The sequence below is a fragment of the Orbicella faveolata genome, unplaced genomic scaffold (assembly GCF_042242905.1).
Source record: "Orbicella faveolata isolate gen_17 unplaced genomic scaffold, um_ofav_v1 contig_48, whole genome shotgun sequence".
Lineage (NCBI taxonomy): Eukaryota > Metazoa > Cnidaria > Anthozoa > Scleractinia > Merulinidae > Orbicella > Orbicella faveolata.
The window spans coordinates 6542501-6554951 of record NW_028301578.1 but is presented as its reverse complement, the minus strand read 5'-3'; the positions used below and the strand labels follow the sequence as shown (position 1 = coordinate 6554951).

General features: G+C 39.9%; 1 protein-coding gene across 1 annotated transcript in view; it reads left to right on the top strand.

Annotated features, from left to right (window-relative positions):
* The window catches only part of LOC149096202 (uncharacterized), a 35498-nt gene that overhangs the window by 13109 nt on the left and 9938 nt on the right, over positions 1-12451 (top strand). The window contains exons 9-12 of the mRNA XM_089280882.1: positions 212-322; positions 1042-1173; positions 8652-8765; positions 9590-9700. Of these exons, the coding sequence (XP_089137008.1) occupies positions 212-322; positions 1042-1173; positions 8652-8765; positions 9590-9700 (468 nt within the window). The remainder of the gene's footprint in view (positions 1-211; positions 323-1041; positions 1174-8651; positions 8766-9589; positions 9701-12451) is intronic.

Below are 12451 nucleotides of genomic sequence, written 5' to 3'. Positions count from 1 at the left end.
CACAATTTACAAAACGTCACAAAGTCCTAATAATTCACAACTTTCAAAAAACGTACGTTTTGATAATGAGGATGGAATTTGCCAGAAGAAATTTTGCTTTGGGATATTTTGCACAGATCTTGAACAGCGCTTGGGTTCTAGCCAAATAATTTCTCGTTCGGATCACGCACTAAGCCACTAAACTCGTGATATTCGCCTTTGATTCTGTCAGGGCCTCTACACCAATGCCAAGCTGACAGTGATTGCCATTCTCGGGCAAAGTGTGATATCGGAAAGTGCTATTGTCGAGGAAACAGCACCGGAAACGGGAAATTCTGCAGAGGTAATTAGTATGTATCATTGAAATCTAAGGCAGGGTCTACTTTAGACTGGAGGAATTTTCAAAGGGAGGGTTCACTCTGAAAAAGTATCAAATGTTTTCCATCTACACTACGTTGGACGAGTTTTAAAACGCAACAATCACCGGTCATTTGGATTTCTGTTGGAGGAAAACTCGCACAGGGAAATCACATAAAATCACTCATCGTGACACCGTCCTTTTCAAATAGCTCCTTTTTGATTTTCTTTCTTTTTTTTTTTTTTTATGTCCACGCGAAAACGAAAAGCCGGCGCTTTGAAATTCCTCCGGCTGGAAGAGCGTTTTCGAAAAGCTTAGTTTCGTCACGGATTAATGTGGACCACGCCTGAGAACCCGTATTCCTTTTCCCTTCAACTATAGCATCCCCGCACTTTGAATTTTTAAACAAGCTCTCATAGTCACACTCGCTATGGCTTGACTTAGGGTCAAATGGCCAAATCCCTCTATGAGACTTGCTTGCAGGGAATCATGGTAGTTGTATTCATCAAAACAAATATCCATTTTAAGATGATGAATACAAGTACTATGGTTCCCTCCAGGCGTACCCCCACTGGATTGTTTATTAAAGAAGAATCACCTACAAGAAAGATAGAAAATCCAAAAAATACTTTTTTCATGTGTTGCCGTAGTCTGTATATCTCCTAGTTATCTTCTCATGCCTCCTTTTCTTTGTCATTACATAGACTCACTGCCATGCCCCGCGGAGCATCAGTGTGATGAGAATTTTGAATGCGTTGTTGATTCCCTGATACCAGACAAACCACATTGCGTATGTCTCGAGGGTTTTAGAGAGACTGCCGACGGAACGTGCATTGGTGAGTTGCCTTACTGAAACAGTACTCAATAATACTTTGTTTGTTCGTAAGATAAAAAGGATGCAACTGAAAGGTCAATTTACTGAGAAACTCATAGTCAAACTCAATTTTGGGTCTAGGATCGAATTTGTAACTCATCTTACAAATTGCCAAAAATATTCTGAGGAGGAACTCTGAGAAATTGTTTTAGCTCCTGCAAATTACTAAAAGTGCAAAGAAACACTTACCGACAGTTTTCTGTGAGGAAAAGCATTTGGAAAATTAAATGAAGGTAAGTTTCCCCTATTTTCTAGAGGATAGAGTATCTGGGGAGAAATAAAAATTAACACATAGAGTGTGGTTTAGCGTTGTCTGTACTCTTATCGACAACGATATGCGTTATCACAGTGGTCAAAATGTTGTGCGCCGAGTGAGTGCACAACGAAATTTGACCACAGTTATACTTTTTGCGCATGCATTTGTGGCTCAAAGAAAACCAAGGATGGAAAGTGTTAGGTGAGTGATGTCCGTACAGTGGGAAACTCCAGTGATAAGATGTATATATGTTGGTGTTGATGGCACGGAAATTGGCGCTACTCGAAGGGATTTCCCTAGAAGGGTACAAGGCCTGTGACAACATTTGACGAGAGTACAGTAAAGCAACGTTCCACACTAAATTTTTTCCTTTTTTTTTTCAAATTGGTTAGATAATGGCGATGTTGGGTGAAAGATGATGCTGAAGCTAAGAAAATGAAGGGTTTTGGTGGACTGTAACGCCCTAGACGTTTGGGGGACACAGCCCGGTTGGAGTCCTTGCCGGCATCATGGGGCTGTGTTTCTGACCAAGATAAGAATTTACTATCACAGAGGCTTTACCTTTCCATCTGAGTAACAAGTAGCTACGGTTGAAATGAATGCTGGAAGCTCTTCCAGGTTGGGGTATGTTTGGGGTATGTGGGGAAGTGAGGGAGTAAGAATATTCATAGTCACTGAGATCGTTTAATACTTTAAAAACCAAGATAAGCTCCAACCTATATATATATATATATATATATATATATATATATATATATATATATATAACCATATGAGGAAGTAGCAGATCCCATTAAAATAGTGCTCAATACACATATAGTGTAGAGCTGAGTATATGAGTAATAACGAAGAGGCAAGGTTTGCTGTTACTCCGAGTTTCGTGCTTACGCACTCATCAGACAGTATTTAATGATAAGCATTCCTATCAACTAGATATATATACACGGTATTAAACAATAGGCTAATTGCTGGACTAGTTGCATTACAATAAGTGATAGTTATACTGGAAAACAATAGGTGTGAAGACAGAAATTACGGGGACGAGTATAAACTGCGTGGGTGCAGTACAATATAAAGAAAGTGTCAAGCGTTCTTCAAGTAGAATTTGTTCTCGTGCCGGCATTTAGAAATAAGTTCTGATCTTTTGTTTAGTAGATTGTCGTTGCTATGTTTGATAATCATTAGTTTTTCTGTGAGGCAGAGGTCGCATCGTTTGGAAATGTTGTTGTAGGGTCTTGCACGGCTAATAATTGACCATTTGATGTTGAAGTCTTGTTTTTTGTCGTGTAGTTGCCAGATGTATTTAGAAAGCTCGGTGCTGTTGATGTGTTTTCTGTGCTTAAATGTGGATTTGTGCTGCGAGAATCTCTGTTTGAATGTTCCTTCTGTCAGTCCAATGTAGTTCTTGGTTGTGTTGTTAGTTGTAACTTGTGCGTTGTAGATTACACTGGAAGTCAGGCATTTGTTGTCTAGCGGGCATTGGTCTTTTTTGCGGCAGTTGCATTGCTCTCCGGTGGTTGCGTTGGCGTTGTTGTCGGCGTTTGTTATTTTCATGTTGTGTTTGTTGATTACTGTTTTCATGTTGTCCATGCAACTGTAGCTGACTTTGACGTTGTTTTTGTTGAAGAGGCTGTGGTATTTATGTTGGTTCGGAAAGTGCTTAGATATGAGCTTCAGGAATGTTCTACCGATGTTTGTCTTTACGTTTTTACTAAATGGAGGGTTGTACCATATAATGTTTCTTTGTCTGTTGCGTCGGGGGCGTGTTGGTTGATTGTCTTCGTTGTAAATTAGTGTTTCAGAGTATCCGCTGGCTTTCAAAGCAGTTTCGTAGATTGGTTTGGCCTTGTTGAATTCGTGTTCGTTGCATGAGTTGGCGGAAATACGGCGATTGATGGATGCTGGAAGTTGCTTTATTATGTTAGGTGGGTGGTTAGACTTTGTGTTGATGTACTGCGGTTCGTCGTTAGGCTTTCTGTAGGGGCAGTAGGTCCCTTTTGTAAGATCGAAGGTGACGTCCAGGTAGTTAACAATTTTCATGTTAGTCTGTATGGTAATGTTGAGTCCATATGTCTTGAAGCGTCTTGTTATGTCCTTCCTTGTACGGTCTGCTTGAGGTCCAGAGATGTTTTTGAAGATGGCAAGTCCGTCGTCTCTGTAAAGCCCGATGTTGTCTATCCCGTATGTGTTACACAGGTCGTCGAGAATGAATAAGCCTACGAGCTCGCATACTTCGGCTCCGTCGAAGCTGCCCATAGTAACGTCAAAAGAACTGTTGTTTTTCTTGATCCAGGCGGTGTTACTGTCAAGCGGTGTTACCTCAAGAAACTCCTACCTCAAGAAACTCATCGAAAAGACCGAAAGTGTAATCAAGCGTATGCGTTGGAAAGCCTTCTTCTTCGAACAGAATAAAGATAAGAATAACACAGACCACAACAACGACGACGACAACTTTGACAACAACAACTTTGGTTTTAAATCAAGAAAATGCCCTCCTCAGAACGAAGACCTAAACAAATTTGAAACTGACGTGTACGAAATGATCAAGAACATTGAATTCAGGCAAATACGAGATGACTTCCAAGACCATCTACAACAAGACATTAGGAAAATAAACAACTCCACAAAAACATTCATACCTGCTGACAAAACAACCAACTACTACGAAGTAGACAAAGCTTCGCACGACAAGCTTCTCAAGGACAATATCACATCGACGTACAAGAAAGCAAATTCTAATACGATTACTGCTATTAACAAAGAAGCTCAAGTCATTGCTACTAATCTGAACATTGACGACCGCGCGGAACGCATGGCTGAGCGACAGGCTTTTATAACACTCAAAGACCATAAAGACAACTTCCAGAACAAACCTACATGTAGACTCATTAACCCTGCAAAAAGTGAGATTGGACGTATCAGTAAAGAAATCCTCGCGAACATTAACACGACTGTGAGACAGAAGACTGGCCTTAACCAATGGAAAAACTCATCATCCGTCATCAACTGGTTCTCCTCTATACAACACAAAGATCAACATACCTTCGCCGTATTTGACATTGAGAACTTCTACCCTTCCATTACTGAGAAACTTCTTACAGACGCAATCAACTTCGCCAAACAATTCACTTCCATTACGGACCGCGACATCGATATTATTATGCATTCAAGAAAATCCCTTCTCTTTGACAGTAACACCGCCTGGATCAAGAAAAACAACAGTTCTTTTGACGTTACTATGGGCAGCTTCGACGGAGCCGAAGTATGCGAGCTCGTAGGCTTATTCATTCTCGACGACCTGTGTAACACATACGGGATAGACAACATCGGGCTTTACAGAGACGACGGACTTGCCATCTTCAAAAACATCTCTGGACCTCAAGCAGACCGTACAAGGAAGGACATAACAAGACGCTTCAAGACATATGGACTCAACATTACCATACAGACTAACATGAAAATTGTTAACTACCTGGACGTCACCTTCGATCTTACAAAAGGGACCTACTGCCCCTACAGAAAGCCTAACGACGAACCGCAGTACATCAACACAAAGTCTAACCACCCACCTAACATAATAAAGCAACTTCCAGCATCCATCAATCGCCGTATTTCCGCCAACTCATGCAACGAACACGAATTCAACAAGGCCAAACCAATCTACGAAACTGCTTTGAAAGCCAGCGGATACTCTGAAACACTAATTTACAACGAAGACAATCAACCAACACGCCCCCGACGCAACAGACAAAGAAACATTATATGGTACAACCCTCCATTTAGTAAAAACGTAAAGACAAACATCGGTAGAACATTCCTGAAGCTCATATCTAAGCACTTTCCGAACCAACATAAATACCACAGCCTCTTCAACAAAAACAACGTCAAAGTCAGCTACAGTTGCATGGACAACATGAAAACAGTAATCAACAAACACAACATGAAAATAACAAACGCCGACAACAACGCCAACGCAACCACCGGAGAGCAATGCAACTGCCGCAAAAAAGACCAATGCCCGCTAGACAACAAATGCCTGACTTCCAGTGTAATCTACAACGCACAAGTTACAACTAACAACACAACCAAGAACTACATTGGACTGACAGAAGGAACATTCAAACAGAGATTCTCGCAGCACAAATCCACATTTAAGCACAGAAAACACATCAACAGCACCGAGCTTTCTAAATACATCTGGCAACTACACGACAAAAAACAAGACTTCAACATCAAATGGTCAATTATTAGCCGTGCAAGACCCTACAACAACATTTCCAAACGATGCGACCTCTGCCTCACAGAAAAACTAATGATTATCAAACATAGCAACGACAATCTACTAAACAAAAGATCAGAACTTATTTCTAAATGCCGGCACGAGAACAAATTCTACTTGAAGAACGCTTGACACTTTCTTTATATTGTACTGCACCCACGCAGTTTATACTCGTCCCCGTAATTTCTGTCTTCACACCTATTGTTTTCCAGTATAACTATCACTTATTGTAATGCAACTAGTCCAGCAATTAGCCTATTGTTTAATACCGTGTATATATATCTAGTTGATAGGAATGCTTATCATTAAATACTGTCTGATGAGTGCGTAAGCACGAAACTCGGAGTAACAGCAAATCTTGCCTCTTCGTTATTACTCATATATATATATATATATATATATATATATATATAAATTCTATTTCCTTGTGGTGAATGGATTTCAAAAAGCGCTCAACTCTTAGAGGAGCATAGTATATTAAATATATATATATATATAACCAAAAAATGGATTGAAATTCTCATCTACTACAAAGTGCTCAATAGCTGAACTAGAGCGGGAATAACAGTAAAAACTCGAGAGCTAGGTTATATGGTCATTTAATCGCTACTCCGAGTTTCATGCCTCATGCGAGGCAATCATCAGGCGACTGCCAGAAAAAACGGTTACATACAAAGATATTTGAAAATACAGAACAATACAATTACATACTAGGTGTGTTGCTAATTAGATGATAACATTTTTCAGCGAGAATTTCCTAGCATGTCTGCAACACGATGCAAGCTCATTTCTGCTGTTCAGAGTTGACATTTCCGGTTTACATAAGATGAAAAATTTCTCCCACAAACACAAATTACATCTCTTGGTAACATTCGAATAAGACCTAGCCTGTTTAACTATGCGCCACTTGATGTCATACTTAATGTGCTGATCTTTCAGGCTCCATATGTATTTACTTAGTTCAGTGGCGTGTTTGTACCGCTCATTTCGAAAAGAACATACGTGATTACGATATCTTAATTTGAATGTAGTGTCACAGAGTCCAATGTATGTCTCTTTCGTGGTTGGTGTGGTGACTTCGGCCTGGTAAATTACGCTTTCCATGCTACAATTTCCATCCATGGGACACGTGGTAGATTTCCGGCAGTTGCAATTTTTCGTTTGATCATTAGTACGTGTGGATTTGTTAATTTCAGCTTTGTTATGGTTAGATATGATTGTTTTGATGTTACCCATGCAGCTGTAGCTTAATTTGAGTGTGTTACGGTTAAAAATTTTATGAAGTGGGTTGGATTTGGGGAAGTGCTTATCAATAAGTGAAAGGAAGCATTTACCGACGTTTGTTTCCACGTTCTTGCTGTATGGTGGATTGAACCACAGGATGTTTCGTTGTCTGTTTATTCGTGGGCGAGGTGTCTGGTTCGGTGTGGCATTGAATGATAGGTTGTAGTTGTATCCGCTTTTGTTAAGCGCTTCTTGATAGACGCCATTCGCGTTATGGAAGCATTCTTTATCAGAGGATATTTCGGAAAGCCTCTTGTTTATGGATTCGGGGATATTTTTCAGGATGGATGGTGGGTGGTTGGATTTTCTGTGCACGTATAGAGGGACGTTGCCTTCTTTTGTGTAAGGATAGTGCTTTCCACTTTGGAGGTCAAGCGTGACGTCTAGGAAATTGACCTTGGTGGTATTTGCTTCGACTGTGATCTTTAGGTCGTGGTCACGGAAAACCTTGCACATGCCTTTTTTAATCCTCTCCACTTCCTGTGGATTCCCCTTGAGGGCTGCCAGTCCATCGTCGCGGTATAAGCCGATGTTTTGGCCATACTTCTTTGTAAGGAGGGACAAAAGGTAGCATCCAACCAATTCACATGTTTCTGCCCCGTCGAAGGACCCCATGGTGACATCGAAAAGGTTGTTTGCAGATCTCTTCTCCCATGGGCAATTTTCGCTGAATAGCAGAGATCGTTTTCCTTGCAGAATAATTTCACGCTCATGACCGGTGATTCGACGGTACTTAGTGGCAAAGTCGAACGCATTGGAAAGCAACTTCTCAGTTATAGAGGGGTAGAACTCACAAACGTCAAAACATATGAACGATAGTGAGCTTTTGTTTTCCAAACTGTTAAACCACTTGAGAACGCTGGAGGTGTTTTTCCACTGGTTTATTTTCGTGCCGTTGATGATAGAGGTGTTAATTTCATCCAGAATGTGTTTGCTTATTACACCGATTTCAGACTTCGATGGGTTTACTAGACGACACGTTGGATAGTCTTGAAAATTGGGCTTGTGATCCTTCAACCTAATAAATGCTTCTTCCTTAGCTAATTTTTCAATGCGATCATCTAACTTGAGTCGTTCGGCTATGCGGGCAGACTGCGCGTCTATTTCTCTTACAAGTTCATCCTTCGATTTTCTGTAGGTCTTAGTGACGTTCTCTTTAATCAGTTTGTCGTACGAGGAAGGGTTCATTGCATAGAAGTTTGTGGTCTTGTCTGCTGGAATGAGGAGGGTGTCTGGCCTCTTGATCTTGCTCTTGATATCGCTGTTTAATTTGCGTTGGAAACTGCATTTAGTGTCATTGAACTTGATGTTCTGGATAAGATTGATCATGTCGTCTTCAAAAGATATCAATTCGTTGATTTGCGGCGGTGATTTTCTCGATTTGAAGCCATATGACTCGTTTGCTGTTGGTTCTGTTTTGTTTAAGAAATGATAAGCTTTCCATCGCATTCGGCGTATAAAATGTTCTGTCTTCTCAATAAATGTCTTCAAGTACTCGTTCTTCATTGACAGCGGGATGTTTACATATATATATATGAAACACTAGTTCCAGTGCAGAGTCCTTACTTAGTGTTCTTCTCGCATCCTGGAATAATCGTTCGATATTCCTTTTTTGCTGTAGAATGCTTTAAGGACGCGGACTGCTCGCATAACTATCATGCATGCACCAAAGGAGAATGCACGTGTAAGGACGGACTTGTGCGTGCAATGGACGACGAGAAATCTTGCGATCCTGGTAAGAACGTCAAACATTAAACGCAATGAATAGAAGCGTTATGACATCAATAGTAATGATACTAGTGTTTTGTGGTATATGAAACCCTTCACAAATAATTTAACATGGCTCAAAACAATTTCCAGCAGTTAGATTTTGATGGGTCATTATAAGCACTCTTTATCACGTGATGCTACAATGGTGTCAAAACACTGCCCACTTATTACTGAACACGTTTTTATCATTTTCGTGACACATGAGGTTAGCAAAGCAACAGTATGACCTGCTAAAACACCCTTAATTACAGCTTTAGGGGGCTTATAATTCAAAACCGGCACGCGTAATTTTTTCTTAATTATCAAATTTTAATAAGAATGATAACACGCAACTTTTAACAAAGGTTTAAAAGAAAAAAGAATCCGTACATAGAGTTCAGAGCTACTTTATAGTTTTCAAAATTTAAGGTGGCTCTGAACCCTATGTACAGTGTTGGTGATATATCTCCAGCCAGGTCTGTCGCTGGCCTGTTGTTGAAATGGGGTCGTACAGTATATGGAAGCAGACAGGCCAAAGCGAGCTGGTCCAAATATTTAAGCTCTCCAGCTCCAGAGACGTTAACAATTCATTACGCACTCACAATTTACAAAACGTCACAAAGTCCTAATAATTCACAACTTTCAAAAAACGTACGTTTTGATAATGAGGATGGAATTTGCCAGAAGAAATTTTGCTTTGGGATATTTTGCACAGATCTTGAACAGCGCTTGGGTTCTAGCCAAATAATTTCTCGTTCGGATCACGCACTAAGCCACTAAACTCGTGATATTCGCCTTTGATTCTGTCAGGGCCTCTACACCAATGCCAAGCTGACAGTGATTGCCATTCTCGGGCAAAGTGTGATATCGGAAAGTGCTATTGTCGAGGAAACAGCACCGGAAACGGGAAATTCTGCAGAGGTAATTATCATGTATCATTCAAATCTAAGGCAAGGTTTACTCTAGACCGGAGGAATTTTCAAAGGGAGGGTTCACTCTGAAAAAGTATTAAATGTTTTCCATCTACACTACGCCGGACGAGTTTTCAAACGCAACAATCACCGGTCATTTGGATTTTGTTGGAGGAAAACTCGCACAGGGAAATCACATAAAATCACTCATCGTGACACCGTCCTTTTCAAAAAGCTCCTTTTTGATTTTCTTTCTTTTTTTTTTTTTTAATGTCCACGCGAAAACGAAAAGTCGGCGTTTTGAAATTCCTCCGGCTGGAAGAGCGTTTTTGGAAAGCTTAGTTTCGTCACGGATTAGTGTGGACCAGGCCTGAGAACCCTTATTCCTATCCCCTTCAACTATAGCATCCACGGACTTTTAGTTTTTTAGAGCGTAAATCCGAAAATATCGAGAATCGGCCGACAGAAGCGAAATAACGAATTTTTTCTTGTTTGGTGAAAAGAACCCATTTGGCTAACTATTTTCGGAAATGACATCAAAAGGTTCGATTTCCTTTTCCTTTCTTCGAAATGTGCAAAACTTGAAAATTCGGCCACGGGACCTTCAGCGGCGGCCATGAGGTTTGAGATTTGGCACATGTTCAACATGCTCGTATGGACGTACCAAACGTTGTCTTAACATGTCCTTTACACAGTTTGTGGGGCATGTCTTAAACTTTACTCGGGACTAATTTTGTTTAAAAATGTTGTTTTTTACAAAATAGTCAACCCTCGGAAGCTGAACCATTTACAGACTTAAAGTGACAAGGTTAATATTAGCAAACTTTGAACTTGTCAAATGCTGTCTGTTATATTTTAGTCAAGTAAATAAATATAACCAAGTAAAAGGAGGTTTTTTATTCTACTTGCCTGGAAAAAAATGCAGGTCGCCCGTAAAAACTGTTTCGTCGGGAGAATTTTCCGTAGGGTCACTTTGACGCATATCTCACTTTTAATTTTTTACTGCCCAATTGCTATTACTTCCGACTTTTTTATTTTATACATTCCCACTAAGTCTTTTAAGGTAAAGAATTGAAATAAATCCAAGATAAGAAGTTCAAACAAGTTTTACAACTCAGCTTATCAATAGACAAATTCAATCTCTAATGGTTTTTCAATAGCACTGGTACTTTATCCTGAGTCACGCAAACTATTTCACACGGTAGCGAATTTTGTGCAGTATGACTAAAGGGTCTGTCTACTTTCCGTCTAGAAAATAACACTGGTGGCCCGTAAAAGTAATTCCGTTGAGAGAATTTTTCAGGAAGGCTCCTTTACAGCGCATCGTATCAGAGTTCACTTAGATAAATCTCCCAGTTGCGATGATAAAACGGAATTAAAATAAAATTAAACATGGAAAGAACTTAGCTGAAAGGTTTCTGGGGGTAAGTTAGTATTTTCATCTATATTCTGCCTTTGAAGGTTTACTATTAAACGGTTACTGTTTCGCTCAAAGTTGTTTACTTTACTTTACAAATATTTGTTTGTCTTTGATCATATTCCCGATCATATTGATCATATAATTGGCTAGTGTGATCTATGTTCTGGTAACACAACGTATTTATTAGGGCTTCACAGCTTTACACAGCACTTCGTTTTCGCGGCTTTCGACATGCATCGTTTTACAACTTTTGCAAAGAAACACGAAAGAACAACGCGAGTTACGTGACGCTACAAATACTATTGCGGGGTACCCACGGGTTACCATTACAAGTCAAGTCTGTTCGGTTTCTTGCTTAGTCTATCCGTGCGGGTGTAACGGGCTGTAACAACCTAATCTACCCACAATTCAGTAGAAATTACTTTTAGGATGTACTTATGTCGTTTCCAGTTTTCCCTTATTAAATTGTCGGCGATACGGAATTACTTTAACATCCCATAGACCTGTACTGGAATGTAATCATCCGTGTAGATGTTTACTTAGATCTCTTTATTGACAGTCAGTAACGTTTAACCGACAACCAAACTTTAACTCGATAAATATTTACTACTTTGAGTGGCGTACTCAGTTTTAAACTTGATGCGTTCAACCCTGATTTGCTTTTAGTGTGTGTAACACTTCCTTTGCGTACTGCTACTTTCTACTGAAATTGATGAGCCTATTGTAGATCTAAAACCTACATAAACGATGATTCTCATTTGAAGACGGTTTAGCTTGCTAAGCAAAGTTTTGCATTCTACAAAGCTAATGCAAAAAGGTCAACCTGTATTGTGAACCGTCAAACAGTTTCACCATTTCAGGGTTGTTACGTGACAATAGACACGCACGTATACTCATCAACGACAGGAGACTAATAAAAGAAAAATTTGGAATTGAGAGGCACTAAGCATCACTACCTATCTTATTTCCTTCGTCCTTTCTCCTAGCAGATTTTTGAGGTCACACAAAGAAAGAGTGCCCTGTAACACAGCACACTATTTTCTCAGTACCGACGCCGTATCCTTACAAAAAACAAATATAGCGGAAAGCGGCGGACTGCCAGTTAAAGGAAGGATTGAAAGAACATAAAAAATTGGCATCTAATAGAACAGGCTTCTTAATATTTTACGAGAGGCAATGACATCTCAGGCAAATCAATTGCTGATCACATTGTCACGCAACACAATTTAGGGGTGTGATTGAGGAACACGTATTTTCACTGGCCTGAAAACCGTATCTTCATCAAGGTAAACTTCATGAAAAAAGTAGCAATGCGATGAAGATCCAAAGCGACCAGCCTAT